Source organism: Desmodus rotundus, chromosome 11 (genome assembly GCF_022682495.2).
Source record: "Desmodus rotundus isolate HL8 chromosome 11, HLdesRot8A.1, whole genome shotgun sequence".
Taxonomy (NCBI): domain Eukaryota; kingdom Metazoa; phylum Chordata; class Mammalia; order Chiroptera; family Phyllostomidae; genus Desmodus; species Desmodus rotundus.
Window position 1 is genome coordinate 25,104,350 of NC_071397.1, and position 24,793 is coordinate 25,129,142.

The following is a 24,793-nucleotide window of genomic DNA, read 5'->3' on the forward strand; positions in this document are numbered from 1 at the left end:
TTGCTCTAATGGCTTTGTTTTTAAGCCTCTGGCAAATTCTATGTCTTTCTGTGAATGACATTATTTTCAAAGAATGTAAATTTGACATTTCACCATAAGAAGTTTCATATTGTTTTATATCTTGTTTATCCACAACATTAGTGGGGGAAGGAGAAAATAAATCTAAAAAGCAATTTTTCAGTGATTTTATGCATTTGCCATGCCTGTTAGTTTGTTTTTCTATTCCTTTATTTCAATATTCATGACTCTAAAGCTTCATGTTAATATTTCTATCATTTAAAGTTTTTTTTATTATTGTTCAAGTACAGTTGTCTCCATGTTCATCCCACCACATCTCCCGCCCCCATCCCCGCCTCCCACCCTTGAACCTACCCCCTTTGGCTTTGTTAATATTTCTATCATTTAAACAAAGACACATTGAACAATCTCTTGATTTTTTTTATATTTCATTGAAATATTTGGCTTCTTATTCCAATTACTACCTTACATGCCTTTTTAAGAGTATATCTAATTTTAGAAGTCTGTATACTATTATAACATTGATATGTATAACATTTAAATGTTAAATTCTTTTTCAATAAACTAAATTTTCTCCACCTTTATCTACTCATTTTAGAATATAACCAATGAATTAACAAAAGTAGAATCCCCCTTTCTCATTGTAGCTTTTTACCTAATGCTGTCTCTTATGAGGGTAAGCATTTAAGTTTTATTTCAGCTTCTAAGAACATGAGAGTGGCTATAAGAATTTCAATTTAAATTAATTACTTATATGATTAATATAGAAAATTAATTGAGTGCATGACTAAAATATAGATGTATTACATCTTTAACACTTTCTTCTTTTTACCACAAGGTAAAAAGACTTGTGGTTTTATAAAACTATATTTTTAGGATTTTTACATTTTTAACATATACTAATGGATTTATCCTTCAGAATTGATTTTTTATTAAAAGAGATAATTCGAGTGTTAATTGACTTGTATGCCAAGTTAACTATTTTGGAAGTTAACTATTTAAAGATGATTTAAGAATATTCGGCAATTAATTTTTTGTGTTTAACAAAAAACATGTAAAAATCATCATTTATTTATAATTACTTGTACAACTATAAATCTAATTATTTACATTTTTATATATCAGGCTTCATTGGTAAGAGAATAGAATTAAATGAAGGATATATCTCTGTTTTTTTCTTTCTCCTGACAATTTAAGGAAGACATTATTGTATAATCTGAGGTGTCATAAAATTATTTATTGGCATCCCCACTGAGGTGTCAGAGTGCCTGAAATTCTCACTCAAAGATCATCTCTCTAATACCACTAATTGAAAAACAAAACAAAACAAAATGATAACAACCAAAAAACCTTTCCCTAGGCAAAGCCAGGATTGGAGAACTCTAAGAGAAAGAAAGGTATGAAGATAGTAATTCTGTTTAATCAGACAGATGAGCCTTGGGAATACCCTTCAAAGGAAAGAGTAACTGACTTAAGCCAAGCTTTCTTAAATTCTTTTGTTTAGGTGACAGGGATTGACTATTTTTCTGTTTAATTTCTTAACCACCTCTGGAGACTCTTGCTTCTGATCTTTCCTTTCTGCTCTCCAGCTCTGAGGAATATCTCGCTGCTTTCGTACACACATGTTTCTTAGGAGCTGGCTAGACCTCACCTTCCCTGAAGTCTGAACCCTTAATCGTGCACTGAGTCACCTGACTGTATTACCTGCCTAATTCCTTAGCTCTTATCTGTGTTAAGACTGGTCTATCTATGAATGATATTAACAAATATATGTTTAAAATTCCTGACAGCACATTCTTGCCAATTGGTATTCCATTACTATGTTCACGTGCTAGGACCAGCTCTAATAAAGAATTGTGGTAAAAATCATTGTGGTTCAGTAGGGACATATCTACCAATTTGTCTATTCTAACATTAATGGCGTTCAGACCAGTCCACATTTTGCAAGGAAGCAGATTCATTCTCCCTGGACTCACAATACTCTGAATCCAACATGGGAAGCAGTGCTATGTCCTTTGGCAAAATAGAGGTTCTGCCAAGACTGTGACAATATTAAGTAATTCCTTACTGGCATTCTCCTTCCAAATGCATTAAAACATTAAAGTATAATACATTAGGTCACTTGCACCTTAGTTTGCATCAATTAATGAGAATGCTTTCCTCTCCAAAGGAGGGCTGAGGATGGTTCAGAAGGGCTGTGAGGGGTGGACAAGGAGGGAAAGGGCATGCTGGGAAAAGAGTAGTATGCAGACAGAGAGGAGAAGAGCACTAAGTTAACCTGTCCAACCTTACTGTTCACCATACAACATTCTACGCATTACTTACAGTATCTCAAAGACAATGTAAAGTTCCATAGCAAAAAACAATAATAATCTTTACCAGAAATCCAGGTAGGCATAAACATATCAAGTCAAAGCCAGGTTTACTCTCTATGCGTATTTCCTGAACACATATGCTGGGAATGCAGTCATCAAGCCCCTTGTCACAGTGAGGTCCTGTTAAAAACAATCACAACTAGAAATTACATTTTTAATAATAATTATGATCATTTATATATGTGTATATATATGTATATATGAATGTGTATGTATATATATATACTCTTAGTATTTTTTATAATTATTCTAGGTCCTTTATATAAATTATCATAATTTATCTTCATAATCATTCTATACAGTTACTACTACCTGTACTTAATAGATGAGAAAATTAAACTCAGAGAAGATAAATAATTTGCCTTGAAATCACAGCTACACAGAAATGAAAGTAAGTATATATGAAATAAAGTTTTGGCTTATACCTATGGTGCCATTCTACATTACCCGTTCAAATGTGCGTAAATATTTTATCTTGTAATTAATACATAGAAGGCAATGGAATAAACACACCCCTTACTAGCCCATATTTCTTTAATAGGATTCTTAAATTCAAAGAAAAGCTATCACTACAGATTTCTAGATGTATAATATTTTCTTGGAATATGCTACTTATAGTGTTTTACACTTAATACATCTTAAACTGTGGTTCTATAAAATATAAATATTATTGTTCCTATTTAGCAATATATTCTTGCTGTTTTTCCTTGATAAATTGCACAAGAACAATTAAATTAGTATTCTGGGTGTTTAGAAATGATTTAATGAAATACTGCATTATAAAAAAAATACAGAACAAGTTTAAAAGACTTGGCACCATCCAGATCAAACTTAGAAGCAGCTGCCAAAAAACTAAGTTTACTAAATGCTTGTCCAAGACTCTTTCCACTTTGTAATGCTCTTTCATATGCTAAGCTGATCACATAGCCATCTCTACTATAAAAGGTGTTAACAGAAGAAACAGTTTTGCAGGACTTATAAAACATCAGTAGGACCAGTCATTAACATGGTTGAATCTCACAAACATACAGTTGAATATAAAAGCATATTCCTTAAAAATATACTTGACAAGTATTGTTACAAAAGTGAAATACATACAAATTTAATAACATCACTTAGATATACATATGTATGTAATAAAACTCTAAGGGATTCTAAGAGATTGTTGAACATAAAATTCAGAATAGTTAGTGCAGGGTTGGGGGATAATATTCTTTGAGGTAAATGGTGGGTACACAAAGGGTCATTATATTACGTAATAACTACATTAATTGTATATTCTTTTGATTGAATAAAATATTTTACAATATTATTTTAACAATTAAAAATAATAATGTAGTTTTCTTCTTGCTTCAAATACTTTAAAGGACATTATGAAACTAAACCACAAGATAGGAACTGTGAAAGAAAAAAAATATTGACCATACTATTTAAAAAAGAGAAGAATGACTTCTCTTTTTTAAGAGTATTATAATAAGAGACAAAGAGGTTATTCAAATAGGGGAGAGAGACTGAATGAACTCAACTTCACTGACCCAAAGGTGGGAGGGTATTTAAATGCTGGGGTGAGCTACTGGAAAGGCATTGGAGGACACTGGGCTGGGAGGGGTAGGCCAAGGTGCTTAGGCCAAGGTGCTTAGGCCATCTGTGTTTGTTAATTGTCCCTTACCGACATTAGGCTTCTACTCTTCCACAGAGACTGGAAGAGAGGGGCACTATCTCCTTTGATCACATTTCAAAGGGATGGATCCCAGTTCCTCAATAAAGACATTTCTGGGCTTTGGAATTGTCAAGAGGTGGCAAGAAGGTTTACATCTCAAAGGAGCAGAGAAAAAATTACAATCACATATTTTCTAAAGTAAATGCTAGAGGTCAGAGGCCTGGAGTTATGAAGAATCCTGTATAAGGTTTAGCTAAGATGCAGAAAAATTTAAGGCTGTCTTGGTCAAAAACAACAGCCTAGGATAAAAAGTAATTTAGTCAGGGTTCAGCATGGAAAACAGAAACCCCTCTATGTATTTAAGGAAAAGGGGCTTTAATAACAGAGAACACTATGCTTACGAAATTGTTAGAAGACTAATAACAGGAATATAACTCCAAGTGTATAACTCTTGGAAATAACTCCAAGAATCACAGATGTGACTTTGAGAGTGCTCTCCCAGGGCAGTGAGAAACACAGAAGCCACCGTCAGAATGACTGAGTTCCAGACCCCATTGCACTCACTGAGGGAAGCAGCACTACGAGGAAGCTGCAACCACGACGTCCGCTCTCCCTACTCTGAGGCTGGTGACTGACCCAGGAGGGCAGTCTGACTGTCCCCAGCCACCCCTCCTTTCTAGAACAGCCAGTGATTTGAAAGTGAAATCTGCTGCAGAAAATCCCACACGTTCATGACCTTCTTCACCAGAAACAGCTAACACGCCCTTAAATGAACTCCACCAGACCCTCCAGATTCCAGGTATGTGTATTATTGGTGGAACTCAATTTATAGCCACAACTATAGCTTCAAGGGAACTAGATGTTCTAGGTTTTAATTTTTTTGCTTCTGTAGTAGAGAAACCAAAATAGACAGGAATGGATTTTGAGTGCTAATAATACCCATTAAAATAAATAAATAAATTAAATATCCTTGTTCTGGTGTTGGCAAGGTGACAGTAAGAAATGGGAACAGCCCTGGCTGGTGTGGCTCAGTGGGTTGAACATCACCCTGTGAACTGAAGGGTGGACGATTCGATTTCTGGTCGGGCACAGGCCTGGGCTGTAGATTAGGCCTCTGTTTGGGGGTATGTGGGAGGCAACCAGTTGATGTTTCTCTTTCTCTCTTTCTCCCTCCCTTCACCTCTCTCTAAAATAAATAAATACATAAAATTGAAAAAATATAAATGGGGACAAAAGAAAGGAATATAAGAGAGGCAAATGAAAATCCAGAAGATTTTTTTTTTAAAGGCTCAGAAACAGAGAGAAAGGAAACATCTATAATAAGGTAACCAGGTACTTAGAAAATACTGTTTGGTGATTAAAAATAAATAAGCCAAATTCAGGTATAAAATAAAGAAGATATTAGGTATCAAATTATATTACTAATAAAAATAACAAATTAGACTAATTTTTAAGTTGATAAATAAGACAAATCCTTGAGTACATCAATATATTCAACTAAAAACGGACAGGTTTTAATACCATCTTTCTGTGCTATAGCATGGCAGTTATAATAGTTGGAGTTTATTAATGAAAATAAAAGTCACTATTTTCAAAATTTATATGTTTTACTTTCCTTTTATTTTCCCTCTAAGCACCAAGTAATTTCCATCTAATCTGAGGAAAATAAAATAAAACCTAAACCTAAAATAATTCTGTTGTTCTTGCTAATATATTATCTAGTAATTGGGTAACATGAATTAAAATTATTTTATTGGGTTTAGTCTAACTGTAGACTATATAGAAGAAATGATTTTTACACCTAAATCTTCATGAAAATACATTAGTATAGACTTTTTATTTCATAGTAAAGATTATGTCACTTTTCATGAGTCTTGATTAAAGAGAAAAATCATTCTGTATCTTTTCTCTTCTAAATACAAAAGCTCTACCCATGACTTAATAATTGCAAGCACTCCTAGCAGATATTATTGGTTTCTCTGCTACCTTGACCCAAGGACAATGCAGCGTTTATGCTTCAAAATGAATAATGCTATTTTAAGAGCAAAAAGTGTATCTGCACTTTATATTATCACCCATATAAACACTATTCCACCCCTCCGGAGTGTAAGAAGTGGGCGCAGTGACTGCCCCAGGGCCTGAGAACAACTCAGGGTGAAGTGTGCACATTTGCAGTGCAGAAATTGTCCCCTTCACTTTCAATTTGCTCGTAATGGGATAAACTGTGGTTTCACTTATTGAGTGTTAAACATTTTTATATAACACTATAAATGGAACCATTTGGGTTAAAACAAAAGTAAGTACACTTTATTTTGTACAGTACTCTGAATGCTTGAATTGATACTTCAGTGCAAACGAGTTCAGCAGCCATTGATTCACTATACAGGCAGAGGACAAGCCGTGTGATTAGGCCTGTACCGTGCATGAAGATCTCTGCCAGAGGATCAGTGAGGTCTGAGATCCAACATGTGCTCTGCTTGCCCAGCGCTGTACCTTGTCAGCTTGGAGGAAAGGGTACAACCATCTAATTTGTCTGCTTCTGAAGAAAGGGGTGGCTTTCTGTAAACTACAGCCCTGTCTGTGATTATACAACCTTGGCCAGCATCATAAATGAATTGTATTTTTTCAATATGTGCTGAGCAATTTGTGAGGATACATTAGAATACAACTCCCTGGATGGGGTTTGATGGTCTGAAATGAGAAAAGATGTAGAGTATCTTCTAGCTTACTTATATCCAGTTTGAATTTCAGTTGTGTTTTGCAGATATACCTGGTGAGGAAGTGGTTAGAATTGGTAACATCCAGACTAATGCAACACACTGATGGGTCCTATTGGTCAGGTCCTTTTTTGTAAAATGACTCTCAATTTTGTTTTTTCTAGGAAAACATTGAACATGATACCTATTTTTAAACAACTTTTTAAGTGTACAGTACAGTATTATTAACTATAAGCATAATGGTGTGCATCTTATACTCATCTAGTATAACCGAAACTTTATGGAAAACTTTTCTCCAGGGAAGGCCCATCTGTGGGGAACATAAGAAATGATAAGTGCACAGCACTAGCTCAGAGATGCTGGTTATAAATCTGAGTTTTGCCTAATGTGCTGTGGAAGATTATTCAAAGACTCTGGTACTCCAGGTCCTCATTGGTAAAGTGAGATAGTAATGCCTTTTTCACATTTGGCTTTCAAAACCTAAAAAGTCAGAAGATAAGAGAAAGAACTACTAAACATCAGGTAGAATTTCCAAGGACAAAGATGATAAAGAAAAAAGAAGAATTATATAAAAATCAGTACATGTTGGGGGTGAGGAAAGGACCAACTACAAAGGGCGAGCAGGGGTACAGTCTGGCGCTGGTGGTTACGTGACTGGCTGTGGTGGTGTTTACACAAGTATTTACAATTTGTCAAAACTACAGAACTTTATAACAGAATGAATTGTACAGCATGCATTTTAAAAACCTTGGAAAAATAACAGCTAACTATCCGAATAAAGAAAATGGGGAAGGGATAAAGGATAACCTGGCAGATCAAAATTACTCCTTAAATAACTTCAGAGGAAGGATGGGCTGGCGGTAGACAGTGCCTGGGAGCAGGTCTGGAAGGGTGCCCACAGCATTTTCAAAAAAAATTTTCTTTTTGGTTTACTGCTTGTTTGGTTGTTGCCCTTGGGGGCTACGTTGTGAAGAATCTAAGCCTTAAGTGAAAAATACCAGAAAGGACTTAGTGGCACCTAACAACACAGACGGGTGTCATTTCTGAGGCCCTTCCTGTGCTCCAGGGACCATCAGCAGCATTCAGAAGGGGCTCGCTCCATCGGAGGGGCTGAAGTGGCCTCCGATGGCTCCATGCTTCCAAATAGATCTAAAATATGTGGGTTCATAAGCTGGAGCATCAAACCTAATCTTGCAAGGTAAATATAATAACATAAAAATGAAATCAGCAATGTAAGATATGTATTGATATAGTAAAAATTATTGATATACCTGTTTTGCTGCTTTATTTTAAAAAATTACACAGGGTGGGGCAAAAGTAGGTTTACAGTTGTAATACAAATAAATGATATGGTAATTGATAAATAATAACATAAGAATAAATACTATGTTTTGTGTACTCATAACTATAAATCTACTTTTGCCCCACCCTGCATTCATTGCTTATGGTAGCTTTTCATAGCATTTTAAATGTTCAGATCGCAATAAAAACATTTTTGCTTAAAAGAGGCAAAACTTTCAAAATGATATTTATTTCCTATATCAGAAAATTGTAATCTCTATTCTACTTCTTTTATCTGCAAGAGTTACAGTTTTATGTATAGGCGGCTATTTCAAAATGCAGGAGCAGAAGTCTTTCGATAACCTGTCTAGCCAGATCAGGCATAGTCTCAGTACTGAGTGAGCCGTGGTGAACGCTGTAGAATGCGAACTTGGAAACAGCATGCTGCAGGCACTCCATCAATAATTTGTACATCATCACATAAGCAACAGGAGCCATAAGGTCCACAGGTCTGCTGAAGGGAACCAAAGTTTTGCCACCACAAAAGGTGCTTTTTGAGATATTGATTTTCAGCTGGTTTTTAAGAAACAAAAGACTCAGAAAGAACCTTGAACCTCCTCCTTTCTTGCCTGAAAACCTGCTTCTGGAAGGAGACCTTAGTATAATCACCTTAACATATATACCTTCAGCACATATGAATTAGCACATATGTGGTAGACAGGAAGAAATCTAGAAAAGCCTGCCTTCTGTGTCCCACTGTTTTAAAATAACCCAACAAGAATTTGTTTACCAGGCGTCTACACTAACTCTTCTCTGGGAATTACCTATTTCCCATTTGGACTCTCAGGTCCTTGGGCCCTTCTCCTTTGTCCAGAATGGCATATAAGCCTCAACTGTCCAAGGGGTTTCTGGTCTCATATCTCATGACATCCACTGCATATACATCAGTAATTACAAATCTTAGACATTTTCGCCTGTTAATATCTTTTAATTTGGTTGTAAACTGAGCTAGATGAACTTAGAAGGTGGGAGGAAAGTTACATGTTTTTGTGTGTCTCCAGACTTCCTTGTGTTATTCCCCCAGGAGATCCAAATAACAAGAAGCCCAGAACCTGAGGTATTCACAAGCTTCTCAAGTCTTTTGTGGGGTCTGTAAGTAGCAAGAATTCTTTCTTAGTGACCAGAAATACCCTCACATATATTTCTGAGAGATTATTGAGACATTTCTGAGAGCTATACCCTAATTCGGTGAGCGCAGATGAATGCTGAAGATGAGATGAGTGAAGCGGAAGACAGAGGAAGAAAACAATATAACTTAAAAGTTAGAAAACAAGAAGAAATGTAGGAAAAAAAGATGCATGAACACAACTTTTTATATCAGTTTATGGTTAAAGAGAATACAACTAAAGGCAGAAATGGCCCAAAAGACAACTTATTAATGAATAATTATTCCTTGGATAAAATCAGTTTTTTCTGCTTGCCCATCTCTGTACTAACAATCATTATATATAATAATAATGTCAATATTATTAAGTGCTAACATTTATAAAAGAGTTCTTATGTGACAAGCACAATTGATATAGATAAAAATCAGGAATGTGAAGTTTACATAAATTTAGAAAAATACCTGTAATAAGATTTCATACTATAAATATTAGGATTTCCTGATGGTAGTCCAAGTGATTGCTTACTGGTTCGCAGAACTTCTATTTCATGTTTATGTTTTCTAAGTGTGATATTTACTTAGAAATTGGTTGATAGTTGACAACGTTATTGGTGAGTGGATTGTCAAATAGCATTATACATATGCATATGCATACATATGTAAATATATATATTTTGTAAAATATATATATGTGCACACATATATCTCTACATAGGATGCATGACTATTATATTTTCAATAATTACCTTGTTGACATTTGCAAATATATCCATTGTTGAGGTCTTCACAGTTTGTACCATTTAGACATGGTGATAAAAAACATTCATTTATATTAATTTCACAAAATTGACCAGAAAATCCACGAAGACCTCTGAGAAAGAAAAGTGAACAATATTGATGAATCTGTATTCTAGAGGTCATATTCACCAAATTAAGAATAACATTAAACACATGAAATAGTCATTTATTACAGTTTATGTGTGAGAGATAATTTAGTTGATATTCACCAGCATTTTTACTTCACTAGCATTTAGTTGATATTTAATTTCATTGAAATTGAAACCAGCTGATCTTTGCAGATGTAACTAAGTGAAGGATCATGAGATGCTATCATCCCTGAATACCTGGGTTGATCCCAAATCAAAAGGTAAGTGCTCTTATAATAAGACGAGATGCAGATACACAGGGACAAAGGCCATGCAAAGAAGTTAGAAATTGGTGTCATGCAGCCCCAAGCCAAGGGATACTTAGAGCTTCCAGAAGCTGGAAGAGAAAAGGTAGGATTCTCCCTTAGCACCTTCAGAGAAGTATGGCTTTACTGGTCCCTTAATTTTGTATGTGTGATCTCTACAACTGTAACAAAAAAAAAATAGTGTTTTTAGCCACCAAGTTCATAGTAATTTGTTATGTCATCTCTGGGAAATGAATAAAAGAAATGACATTAATGTGGGCACATGCTCACGTGCTTCCTCCCCTTATTTTCTCCGGGCCGGCACTTCGTTACCACATTACTAAAGACCTTTTTATTATTAAGTGCTGAAAAGTAATCAGCTATCAAGCTATTAAAAGACATGGAGAAGCCTTAAATGCATGTTACTAAGTGAAAGGAGTTAACCTGAAAAGGCTAAATACAGTACTGTTTCAACTAGATGACATTCTAGAAAAGGCAAAACTATGAATACAGTAAAAAGACCACCGGTTGTCAGGGGGAAGGGGAAGGGGTGATGAAAAGTCAGAGCACATATTTTCTTAGGGCAGTGAGAATATTCTGTATGACATTATAATGACGAGTATATTTCATTATGCATGTGTCCAAACCCAGAGAATGAACGTCACCAGGAGTAAGCCCTGAGGCATATTATAATCTTTGGATGATTAAGATGTGTCAACGTAGGTTCATTTTGGTAACAAATGTGCTGTTCTTGAGAGTGATGTCAATAATGGGGGAGGCTGTGCATATGTGGGGGCAGGAAGCACATGAGAAATCTCTGCACCGTCCTCTCAATGGTGTTGTGAACCTAAAACTGCGAAAAATTCGTCTTTGATAGAAACTCGTGACATCACTAAATCATGAGACTCTCACATTGGGCTTTAAACACAGACTTATCTACAGTACTGACGGAAGGGGCATGGAACACAAAGAGATTCTGATGCATAGCAACTGAACACAAACGTTATAGCAAATTTTTTTAAATTAGAACTCAGAATAAAACTTCCGATAAATCCAACCTCATACTTCCATTTGAGTACTTGATATGAAAAAAAAATTACTTTAAACTGCTATTTGTAGTCCATGTGTCCTTTATAGAGGACACATGGACAAAACTAAAGGGAGGTGGGATTGAGGGTGGGAAGTGGGGATGGTTGGGGTGGGGAGGAGTGATGGGGGGAAAATGGAGACAACTGTAATTGAACGACAATAAAAAAGTTTAAAAAAATCCCCTGCTATTAGCGTGTGAGTAATCACCCTTAAATGATTACTCAAATGGGCAAGTACTGCTTTTTCACCCACTGGAAATCAATTGCAAATGGACTCATTAATGTGGTTTGTAGGTATTTTGTTGACAACTTCACCCAGATACATACCTGTAACCACTGTAATGGCCGCCACCCCTTCCATGCACTGTTCCTGCAAACCCTCCTCTAGACTGAAGGTCAACATTGTGGTATTTCCATTATATTTATTTGTTTTTCTTTAATAAAAATAGTAAAGCATAATCTGACTCTTATTAGTATTGAATATAGAATTCTCTATGCATTACCTACACCAAAATCACCATTTGGGGCATTTATCAAGTTAAATTATAAGGCACATAAAAAAATCTACAAAGAGCTTATTAAAAAATAGTATCTGATACCCTACAATTATTATGAGAAAGACTAGGTTATTTCAGACTGAATTTCCATCCCACACAATTTTATTCAGAAATCTTTTTCTTTTCAGTTGAGGTGTTGAAATTGAGACTTAATTAAACATACACACATTCACTAAACTCTCATATGACTTTGAAATTTTTACTTTCCAGTTTAAAAAGGAAGTTAGTTACAATCTCTACTATTTCATTTACTCAAATTTGACAGCATAATGTAGTAGGATGTAGTTTAATAACTGTTAAGGAAGGAACCGCATTATAACTTACTTCTTTCAGTTGCATCAACATTAAAAATATCATCTTTCAGTGCTCAGAAGCTAAAGTGTTTATTTATTATTAGGATCTTTGCTAAAGCCAATAATTCTCAAATTAGAATAGCTAAAAAGTATCACATATGTACTGTCACTTCATACAGTTTCAGAACCCTCCCAGTTCTTTTTTATAATCTACTTACTTATTCTTTTAATAATTAGTGACAGCAACTGTACACAATTTCATTTCCTCTAGAATATACCAACACATGGAGTGTTTATCTTCTGAATATTAGCTGTGCCCTTCATTGGTAACTGATCACAGTTATGAGTAGGGAGCCTCCAAGTAGGACTCCACACACCTTGAACATAACTTCTACTTGATTTTGTTTATTTGCTTATATTCTAGTCAACAATTCACACCTTCTAGAGTTTTGGCTTCTTTTCAGGTAGTAGCCAAATTATTTATATCTCCCTTATCACTGTCGTCTGATCTCTTCTGTGTTCTGGATGACATACCAGATAAATAAACTGGAACTGAAATGGTCACGCACCTGATCTAGGTCATAGAATCCAAACGTGTTTACTTATACTTACATTCATGTGAATAGCTATGAATTTGCAACACTGACTCTTTATTTTCTCTTACTGTTTCTATAGATATTTCCATATTGTAAACTGCCAGTTCCCTGGGAAACACAACAGGAACACTGGGTTGATAAGTTGGAGACATCCTAGGGAGCAGGCAGAACCAATGACGCGACCAGAATGGCCTTGATTACCCATTCTAAACATTATATCACATTATATTACTGGTCTCACTATGTTCTGGATTGTTCAAATGCTCTCATTATAACTTCTAAATCTTTAAAAACCCAGGTATTTTAAACTCATTGGAATCTAAATTAGTGTATGTATTTTCAAATGTCTAATTTAATTGTATTATAGCCTTAAGTAAATTGCATAAAATAGAATCCTAATTAATATGTAAAATAAGTACTTTTATTAACATTGCTTAAATTATGTATGTTAAAGGCCATTCTTAATTTAACATTTTTACTTTTATCCCAAGTAATTCTATTATCAGTTTAATTTTGCATATACATTAAGAGGAGAATAGTCTCAGAAGACAATTTTTTAACATAAATCTAAGTTTCTTGAGATTACTTTACAAATTGGAATATTGTCTAAATAGCTATTGAAACTATGTGAGGGCGAACAAAATAATTTAAGTAAAAGGGAAGTGATAATAACTATACAACTGTCTCCATGATTAGGAATACACAAATCTCAAAAGGAATTCTTTTTTCAGATATAATTTCATGTTTCAATAAAACTTTGTTTTACATTTTGATCTTGAGAGTATTTAAATTTCAGAGTGCTAAGCTGTTTTGGTTTGGAATGTTTCATATGCCAAGAAACTGAGATATGAGACATGAATGCAAGTTGTTTATTTGGGAGGAGATAAAAATAAGCCAAAGGGAAGGAGGGGGAGAAAGGGAAGAAGAAAGAATCAATTAGGAATGCAATATTTATCTTTGCCGCTACGTGTACGTGGGGCTCACTGAGTTCCACTGTAGTGGTTTTAAAACTTTTCAATACTTTTCAAAAGCCTAATTCTTCTCTCATTTGAGCGTAGGTTGTGCTTAGTGATTCACTGCTAACGTGTAGAATATGGTCAATGTGTGACTTCTTTTTCTTCTCTCTTTGATTCTTTCAGATAAGCCAGCTGCCAGGTCATGAAGATAAGGGACACTGTGGCGAGGGCCCGTGAAGAAGAAATAAAGCCTCTGACCAACAGCCAAGGTGAAATTGGAAGAAGATATTTTAGCCCAGTGTAGGTTTTCATATGACTGTAACCCAGCTGAGATCTTGGGTGCAACCTAATGAAAGATCCTGAGCTAGAATCACCCAGATAAGCCTCTCCTGCAATCCTGAACACAGAAACTGAAATACAACAGGCAGTCCCCAATTTATGGTGGTTTGAGTTACGACTTTTCAGCTTTACAGTGGTGCCAAAGTAATACACATTTAGCAGAAACTGTACTTTCAAATTTTGAAGTTTGATCTTTTCCCGGGCTAGTGATATGTATAAGACACTCTCTTGTGATGCTGTGCAGCAGTCGTAAGCTAAAGCTTGCAGTCAGACACACTGTCACGAGGATAAATAACCGATACTCACCAGTGTACTGGGCTGCCAGAGTTTTTGGATATTGTGCTTTGTTTTCACATCCCATCATGTCTATATAATGCCCATCTGTGTCTCCAGCTTCCAGTTTGGAGAGGAAAGTAATTACTCTTGTGATAAACTCAAGATAATTGTCCAACTGTAGGCTAATGTAAGTGTTCTGTGCACATTTAAGGGAGGCTTGCCTAAATTATGATGTTCAGTAGGTTAGGCAGGTTAAATGTATTCTTAATTTATGATATTTTTAATGTGCTGGGTTTATCAGGATGTAATCCCATTGTAAGCTGAGGAGTATCTGTACATGCTTGTTGTTTGCAGCCGTTAGATTGTGGGGACAATTTTTACACTGCAATAAATAACCGTGCATTCATTGAGAACCTTATAAAAATCAGTGGAGAAGGAACATCAGACAGTTTCCTTGGAATGTTTGAGAAATGGAGCAAATGCCCACGGGCTCTTGTCTCCCTTAGTCAAGGGTCACCATAAGGGCATTAACATATCCATACTTCTGTGCTGATTTACGAGTGGCCTGTGTGTACATTCAGTTAGATTCTTCAGCTTCTAAAAAAGTTGGCAGCAGAAAAGTGAGGCTTTTAAAGTAGGTTACAGTCAATCTGATGAGAAACTGTTTGGCCTGGCTGAGACTGGGTGAACAGCAGCGGCAAAGCCCCTGCCATCTAATCACGTCATGTGGAGCCCCAACCTACTCTGTGTGTTAAATAGCTTCTCAAAAAATGCAGAAGAGAATTTAATACATTTAAACTATACTGAGATATTATGTGTAGAGGGATGTTTTTCAACTACATTCTGCTTTTAGTAATAAATCATTTAAAATAAAAAAAGTAGACCTTTATTCTGGGGATTATTTATAAGACATTATAAGCAAAAACCAGAACCAACCTAGGCAATGAAACTTACTTCAACCTATTGTCACTTCTATTGCTGTGTCTATTGTGATCAGCATGATTTTCTCAAGGTAAAAATGCCTAATTATTATTCAGAAAGTTCACTTGTTTACAGTATGTTGTTAATATTCCATCTAGCAAATTAATGTTATATAGTTAGGGCAGGATGGGTGGAGGGGGCAAAGGGAGAAAATTGGGGACTACTGTAACAGTATAAACAATAAGATTAAATTCTAAAAATATTGTAAGTTAATGGTAGCTAAATTTTCTACCCACGTACACTTGTCAATCCTCAAAATACAATCTTGGATAATATAGTTAGGCCACCAGTAGTTGGAGTTCTATGTCTGCTCTGTGTTTAAATGAACATGAATCCACTCAGCAGGCACAATTTTAGAAGACCCTACTGTAGACACAGTGTTCCCCATGGCAAGGGTCGGTCCAAATCCTGACCCACTCATGTACTAATATGTAGAAGAAGCTTCTGATGAAATTTTTAAAAAGCTTTGTTTCATTTAAAGTCCAAAATTTATAACACTGGAATTATCTAAATAATGTATTTTTTTTAGATTTTTTTTTTTTTTTTTTTTTTTTTTAGAGAAAGAGGAAGGGGAGGAGAAAGAGGAGAGAAACATCAGTGTGTGATTGCCTCTCATGAGCCCCCTACTGGGGACCTGGCCTATGACCCATGTATGTGCCCTGACTGGGAAGTGAACTGGCAACCCTTTGGTTTGCAGGCCTGCACTCAATCCACTGAGGTACACCAGCCAGGGCCTAAATAACATATTCAAAAATGAGTTAGTTGGATTCCTCAGAACCCTTTCAATGTTGAAGAACTCATGACTTCCTAAGCCGACTCATTGCAGTTTTCAGCAGTTCTATTAAAGTAAATGACATTGAACCATCATTATTTTTTAAACTTGCAAAGTATCCTATATTTTGTCATGGTGTTATTATAATGATATTAAATATCCTTTTTACTTTTTCCATCCATTGGATAACATCCTATTAACTGCAGAAATCCATGAACATTCTAATCTATCTTCTAAGCTCTTGAAAGTACTTTTCATTTTTGTCAAAAAATCTTCCCATTTTTATGGGGAACATCCCAACTTTTCTAATCCATTCCTTATGAAGCACATTTTCTACATCTCTGTTACAACTATACATCTCTAAAGAAGTGGTTTACTCCAACAACCGGGTTTCTCTCCTACCTTCCACCCCAATATTGCATTTAATAGATATATTATTCTCTTTTGAACATTTGTCTGTGTATGTGGTCACATATAGGTGTGTTTCCAAAGATATTACCCTCACAGAGAAATATGTTTTATACCACATTTTTAAAAATTTCTGTGAATAAATACTAATTTTGTGAGTAATGCTAGAGTCTATCATAGGGTTCTAAGATATGTAAAAATTGCTTTAAAAAGTGACCAGAATTTTATATTAAATGGAAAATATTTTTAAATATTAAAAGCATTAAAACTAATACTTTTCTAAAGTTTACCCGAAGTGTCATATAAGTACATTTAAAATTATGAGTTTTGTAGTTTTTGACCTGTCCCCAATGTCAACATACACCATACTATCTTATTGTATCTTTTATTTCTCCTTTGACTACATATATTTTAATGGAATTATTTAAGCCTACCTCAGATTTCCAAAATGTCTCTCTAAATTTTTAATATATAAACTATTATACTGGCCTCTTCTATAATCATTCTAATCGATTTTCTCTTCCTCAGTTTCAACCACTCAAACTCTGCCTAATCTTCAGCAGTGTGGTGTATAATTGAAACAATTTTCCCAGAGAACTTCTGTCAATTTTATAAGATCCTGCATCTTTGAAAATATTGTAAATTTTATTCTTTAGTCGTCTTCCTTTGTATTTATGTTGTACTTTTTGCAAGTTGTCAAGGGACAGGTTCTAGACTCTTCAATGAGTAGGTAGTACTTACGGGGCATATTTCAGTTGGGATTAATATTAAAAAGGAAACATTTTTATTTCCTATACAATCTGATAGTAGTGGGATTTAGAAAATTAACACCAAGTGAAACAAATACACAGGGAGGAAAAAAGCTCTGTTATATTTAATTAACAATGTAACATGCTTTTGAAAATCAGTTTACTTCTCTAGTTTTCTTCTTTTAGATACTGGCTATGTTAAAATAGAATGTCTGAATCACGGCGTTACCATGTTTTCATTTGCCACAGAGCGTAGAAGAGGTATGGGAATGGAAAAAGTACACTTCGTTCTAGGTAACTGCTATTTCCGCTTTTTCTGTGTAGTTCAATTTTAAGCTAAAGTTAGAATGCATATTCAATTTCAGCATGGAATCAGAAATTTCATAATTTCTTTTAAGTTGCAAGAAATGATTTTGCTAATATAATCAACATGGTGAGGAATTCTCTAACATCAAACATGTATGCCTTCTACAATTCTCCATGAAATAATGGAAGTGAAATAAAAAAACCCTGCCACTCATCAGCCTAAATCAGTTCATAATTAATAAATGACTGCATAAACTGAACTTTAAGAAATGTCTTGGGGATTGTTTATATTCAGATAATTTATTTCTCTTGAGGGCATCTATGGCTTTGACAGGGCTTATTAAAATGCTGATTAACTATTTAGACCTCTACTTATTTACTAAACTGTACATTTCCTGAGGATCATTTCTAATTTGCGATTTTGTCATTAGAAAACTGAGTGGAAGAAAACCAATCCACACTTCAATGATGATAGAAACTGATTTACATAGTAAAGTCATTTTTATCCAAAATACAGACAGGGTGGGGTAAAATTAGGTTTATAGTTATAAGTATGCAAAACATGGAATTTATTCTAGTACTATTATTTATTAATTACTGCATTATTTTCCATACAAACTACTTTTGTCCCACCTTGTATCAGTAGTGAGAAATATATCATGAGCTCTCTGAAACTCACAGCTGTGAAATTACTATGCTATAAAACATTTCCACTTTTGACTTCTAATATGAGTATACTATGGTCAGAGGACATGATCTGTATAAGCGCTTTTCAAACTTTCATGTGTGTATACATGTGGGAGTAAGTTTTAACAGAGTTGCTTCGCTTTGAAATGTTATGGACAGCTATATGTTGCTTCCCTGAAGAAGCTATGACCAGATACTATATTGTCTGTACAACCAAACTGTGAATTGTGTTTATAATTAAATACACAAATGAACAAATTAAATTCTTATTAAGATCAATATATATATACTCAGAAAAACCTCTCATTTGGGCTCAAGCAAATTCTCTCCATTTTAATATTCTTTGAATTTTTAATATTCACATTTATTTCATGCTTTGGGACATAACTAACCATTCAGCCTCTATATTATTTAGATTGTCTTCACATTAGCCTTAAGAATCCTCCCTGACAACATCTATCATAAAATATTTTGTATTTGGAGAATTAAAGCCATAGTCTTCAAGGAAAAAAGTGTGCTCATCAAGCACTCTTTCTAAACCGTATCTTTTCCCCCAGGATTTTTAAGGGTGTTGAGAATATGATTCAGGGTGTTCCTAGTTCCATACAACGTCCCACTTTCAAGTTACCTTATTACCAACATATTCAATCCACTAATTTTGTCTTTAACAACTTCAGATTTTTAACAGTGCCTTGGTTGCTTCAGGAATTTTTTTCTTGTCCACTTCCTTGCCCTCTAGATTAGTTTGCCAGGACTGACATAAAATTACAGAAACTAGCCCTGCCTGGTATAGCTGAGTGGATCGAGTGTGGGCCTGTGAACCAAAGGGCTGCCAGTTCAATTCCCAGTCAGGGCACACGCCTGGGTGGCAGCCCAGGTGCCCAGTACAAGGCACATGAGAGGCAACCACACATTGATGTTTCTCTCCTTTTCTTTCTCCTTCCCTTCCCCTCTCTCTAAAAATAAATAAATAAAATCTTTAAGATTACAGAAACTGGGTGGCTTAAAAAACCAGAAATTTATTTTCTCACAATTCTGGGAGCCCGATGTCCTATATCAGAGTGTCAGTGGGGTTGGTTTCTTCTGAGGGCCTCACTCATTGGCTTGTAGAAGTCTGCCTGCTTCTGGGGTCCTTATGTGATCTTTCCCTGCCCATGTCCTCATCTTTTCTTCATGTATAGGTATCAGTCATACTAAATTAACTCCCACTCATGACCTAATGTTACCTTAAGTAATTCTCTATATTCCCTATCTCCAAATATGGTCACATTCTGGGGGTTAGGACCTTAAAATACGAATTTTAAAGGGATACAATTCAAAACACCCCTCTCCTAGATAAACCAAAAGAAGTCAATTGGGTAACAACCAGAAGAAAAGTAGTAGGAAGATAGTCACATGAAAGAAGAGCAAAGACATGAGTTTTGAAATAAAACTAGATAGTAAACATGTCACAACCTTTAAGACAGGTTTTGGAAAGTGACCAAAAGTTTTTTCAGAACCTTCACAAAAGTTTCCATTCTTAAACATTACTTTTATATGCGCATATAAATTTCTTTCTTGGTAAATATTGGAGCTTTTAAAAATTATGTTCAATTACTAGCACTATAAAATACTTTTCTTATATTTTGTTACATAAACCTTAAAGGTGGAATGGAAGTTTATGTTATGAAACAAACACGCCATAAATTACAAAGCCCTCTGCGTGATTTGGGGGCAATGGCATTATATGTGAAGACCCTACACTGAAGTTTTAAATTCATGCAAATGATGGAAGAATAGGTATTATTGTGCTTCATGAAGAAGACACAAATAGCATTTGAATCTGCCCTCCTATTCTTTGTAATCACTAAGCACATTTAGTGTCTCATCCCAGATAAATAGCTGGGAGACCAAAGCTCAGAAACTATGAATAAAACCATCAACATGTATAAAGGACCCATGGACAAAGACTTGGGTCTTTGGGGTAGGCTTGAATGTGGGAGATGGACTGGGTAGGGTGGGGAGAGTTATGGGGAGGAAATGGGACAACTATAATTGAATAATAATAACAATAACGATAACAATAATAAAACATCATATGAGTATACAAGGAATTAGAGTAAAAAGAAAATTATTCCTGACCTGAGTCATCCCTGCATCCAGCCATGACTGAAATCAGATTCATAAATGAACTTCCAACTTTTATGGGTATTTTTTATAAGTAAAAATTCTAGATATGCTTCAAATTGAGTTGGTTTAGTTGTTTGTATCAAAATGCCTTTTAGGAATGCATACTCTCTGAGACAGAAAGATATTCATTAGAATTATTACAAAGCTAATGCATGCTCAAGATGCATACTTATCATTTACCATTGTAAATATACTAATATCCAAAGAAGTGGTAGGATATTATATCATTATAAAAACATAATGAGCAGGGAAATTATATATGTATGGAAGTAATATGTTTTGTAGACTAGGTCCTAATTTCGGCCTACCTCAGTTGATCTAAATATACACTTTTATGTAGTTAATAGAGTGGTCTGAGCTCTCCCTCCTTCAGTTGCTAACTATATCTCATGTCATATTCTTTTTTAAAAAAAGATTTTATTTATTTTGACACAGAGGGGGAGGGAGGGAGAAAGAGAGAGGGAAACACCAATGTGTGGTTGCCTCTTGCATGTCCCCTACTTAGGAGCTGGCCTGCAACCAGGCATGTGCCCTCACTGGAAATTGAACCAGCGACCCTTTGGTTCACATGCCAGCACTCAATCCACTGAGCCACACCAGCCAGAGTTCATGTCATATTCTTAATGTTAGGACAATCATTTACCTGGGCTAAACAGCCCTAACTGAAAAGAATGCATATTTATGAGATGGGAGAAATCTCTGTATGAGGCTACAGAGGTAGCATCAACACGCCAGCTGGCTGAACTCCATTATTGGTTGTTCTTTGCTCTGTAAAGCTTTTTTCCTTTAAACCCCTAATCATACTTAGTGAGCAAATAATTAGAAATAATCATTTAGGACTCTATTCACCAGAACATTTTTATATCAACTAAGCCTTTATGAGATAGCTGGATTTCTTCAGGGAATAAATATTATTTACCATTTCTCTTTGCTGCCCATCTAATAGAAAATTTTAGATCTATCTCAGAGGTAAAGCCCAGGCTGAACACTAAGCGATGAAGAGATTTTAATGAACACATCATTATCCACGCAACGAAACACAGAAAACCAGACACCAGAGCAGCCCTGTGTCTGAATCAACAAATAGACCAGTTATAATTTAAGCCATGTGTTTAAACAATTCAAAGTGGAACTGTTTTAGACAATTTACAAAGTCGGATTCTTTCTGGGAATGTCAGTCCTGTACATAATTCTAGATCTGAAATTGACTCCACGGAGAGCTCTCCAAACGAACGTTTTTTAATTTAACAGAAACAAAGAGAGAGCGGTGTACGGATTTAGGGTGTGCTATATTAAGAACTAAAGCGTGAAATTCTTGACATAGAGATGACATAGCGCTAAGTAAGCTCTCTGGCAGTACCAGCTATGTGATCTTGATAAATGACATAAGTTTTACAATTGTAAACATCTATAAGAAACTGTCATCTATAATTTCAGGACTATATTAAAATTAACATAGGTTTATCCTGAGAATTAATTTAAATAGTAAATGTAATAAATAAAAATAATTGTACTTTAATAATAACATAACATGCTTACTAGCATGTTATAAAAAGGTTGGGTGCTTTTTAAGTACTAGTGATTTTTTAGTGCTCTCATTTTATTATTGTTGTGGTTATTACTATTTATGTTAAATGAAAAAGACACAATGTTGAGATGAATAAGGTAAATTCCTATCTCTATGTACTTATGTTCTCTAGAAGAAACTCTTGCTATTCTTTAACAAGCACAAAAATACATTATCTGTGTGCTTTAGCTAAAATAATTGAAATAGTAATAATGAAAAACTGTCCTATAAAGTAAGGATGATTTGGGGATCAGAAGAGTAGGAACAATGATGACTTACTGATTACAAAGAGCCCCGAGTAAGGATATATTTTATATATTTTTAAATGAAAATGTATTGAAGATCTTCAAAAATATTTTGGTATAGTTATATTGTGGTTTCAAAATAATAAAAAGACACTTGATTTCAGAAATAAGGAGAACCAGGTAGTCTAAGAACCCTTTTAGTAGAAAACATTTAAAAATTATAAACAAATTTGTAGCCTGTGTGCACCTGCGTGTGTGGACCCAGAGAGAACGTACCTTGTCTTGTGGGTGGGAAGACTGCAGGCCATTCTTTCACGGATGCTAAAACTGAGGAGGGGAGACTTGAAGAGAGACGGGGTGTGTGAAGGGTTTCAGAGTGTCTTCTACTTAACTAGGTAAAAGAGGGAACCAATACTTTTCAATGGAAAAACCTGACACAAAGTGATCGAGGTTCATGCATGGCCAGATCAACCACCTTCACGTGCCTGCTGAAGGACAAAGCATAACCAAAGAATCCCTAGCAAGAGTGCATGATCTAAACCAAATGATGAGTGTGAATGGGTGTGTATATAGCACACACACATGCTATATATATATATACACGCACACACATATATGTATATACAATTTTATATGCACATAAACTTTTCCTCAATTTTGGTTTATCTGATATCTATCTATCTATATCAAAGTAATGCCTTGTGTTTATCAAAAAGTAAAAGTTATGGAAGACAAAGGAAGGCTGACAAACAAATACAGAATGTATAAATAAATGCCGTCTAGGAGAGGACAGGGGAGTAAATGAATTACTAAAAAAAGATGTGAGATCATTGATACAGTCTGAATAAAGTTTGCATATTAGAAAAAAGTATTATGTGGAGTCAAATATCCCATTTTAATAATATACTGTGATTATATAATTGAATATTCTTAATCCTTGGAGGCACAGAAGTATTTAGGTGTAAAGTGCTACCTGTCTGCAAATGTTCTCTGGTGACTTGGGACCAAATGTGCAGGTCCACACGTGTGTATGTGTGTGCTGTTTTCCATGTTGTGATAAATTTCTCTTACTAGGGATGCACTGATGTCCAGGTATTCCATGTGTACCGGTAGGAGTGAAAATTAGACTTTAGCAGTGTGCTTTAAAAGTTTACATAAATTTACATTTATTCTGAGTTAGCAACTTTCTTGCCAGGAATTTATTCTAGGAAAGTTTTCACCAAAATGACAACGGTTAACTAATGAGAACGTTTCTAGTAGGCAGAATTCTCAGATGACCCACAATCATGTACAAACTCCTCTCCTTGGATGTAGGTGAGACCTGTGACTATGATGAACTATCACTCTGTGGTTATACTAATTTATGGCAGGAGGAAGATTATCTGGAGTGAGCACAACACAGTCCAGGGAGCTCTTTAAGAGCAAAGAGTTTTTTTCTGGCTGGTCAAAGAAGACTCGGAGAGACTCACTCAGTGGCAAAATGGAGACCATGTAGCAAGAACCAAAACAAAAGTGGCATCTGGGAGCTAAAAGTGTTCCCCGACTGACAGGAAAATGGGACTTCAGTCTTACAACTACGAGGAAATGAACTCTGCCAAGAGCTAGTGAACTTGGATGACTCCAAGCCCCAGAGAAGAGCTACAGTCCTGGTATTAATTTTGATAGCAAGTAACTGGAAATGACCTGTATGACTAGTGATAAAGACCAGGTAAGCAAAATATGTTACAGTATATAGTAATGAACTTATGTTTGCAAAGCCTATGTCAGAGCTGTGTGTAAAATTCTATGCATGTACATTTTTATATAGATTCCTATGTTTTATACAAAATGGGCAAAAGTAGATTTAGCATTGTTTGTAAGGAAAATAATACAATAATTAATGAGTGATAATATGAGAATAAACCCTGTGTTTTGTGTACTCACAGCTATAAACCTATCAACCCTGTATTGCACATTGTCATGGGTTAAATTGTACCTCTTAAAAGGGATATTTGGAGAGTTAAGCTCTACCACTCCAGAATGTGACCTTATTTAGAAATAGGGTCTTTGACAGATATATTCAAGTTAAGATGAGGTCATTAGGGCCCCTAATCCAATACGACTGGTGTCCTTATAAAAAGGGAATATTTGGGCTCAGAGACAGACATGCTCAAAGGGAAGATCATGTAAAAACACGGGAGATCAGCATCTGCAACCCACGTAATGTCTGAGGCTACCAAAAGCTAGGAAGGGATGTAGAACATTTCCTTAGAGTTCGCAGCAGAAACCAAATCTGCCAACACCTGGCTTTAGGACTTCTAGCCGCTGGAACTGGGAAACAATAAATTTCTGTTGTTTAAGCCACCTGTTTTGTGCTACTTGGTTATGGTAGTCAGGAAACAAATACTCATCCTTATATGCTCACGTTGATTAAACTA

At 35.2% G+C, this 24,793-nt stretch overlaps 1 protein-coding gene across 1 annotated transcript in view; it reads right to left on the minus strand.

Annotated features, from left to right (window-relative positions):
• Positions 1-24,793, minus strand: part of EYS (eyes shut homolog) — a 1,562,674-nt gene that overhangs the window by 706,192 nt on the left and 831,689 nt on the right. Inside the window, 2 exon segments of the mRNA XM_071219700.1 lie at positions 2,398-2,513; positions 9,963-10,087. Of these exon segments, the coding sequence (XP_071075801.1) occupies positions 2,398-2,513; positions 9,963-10,087 (241 nt within the window).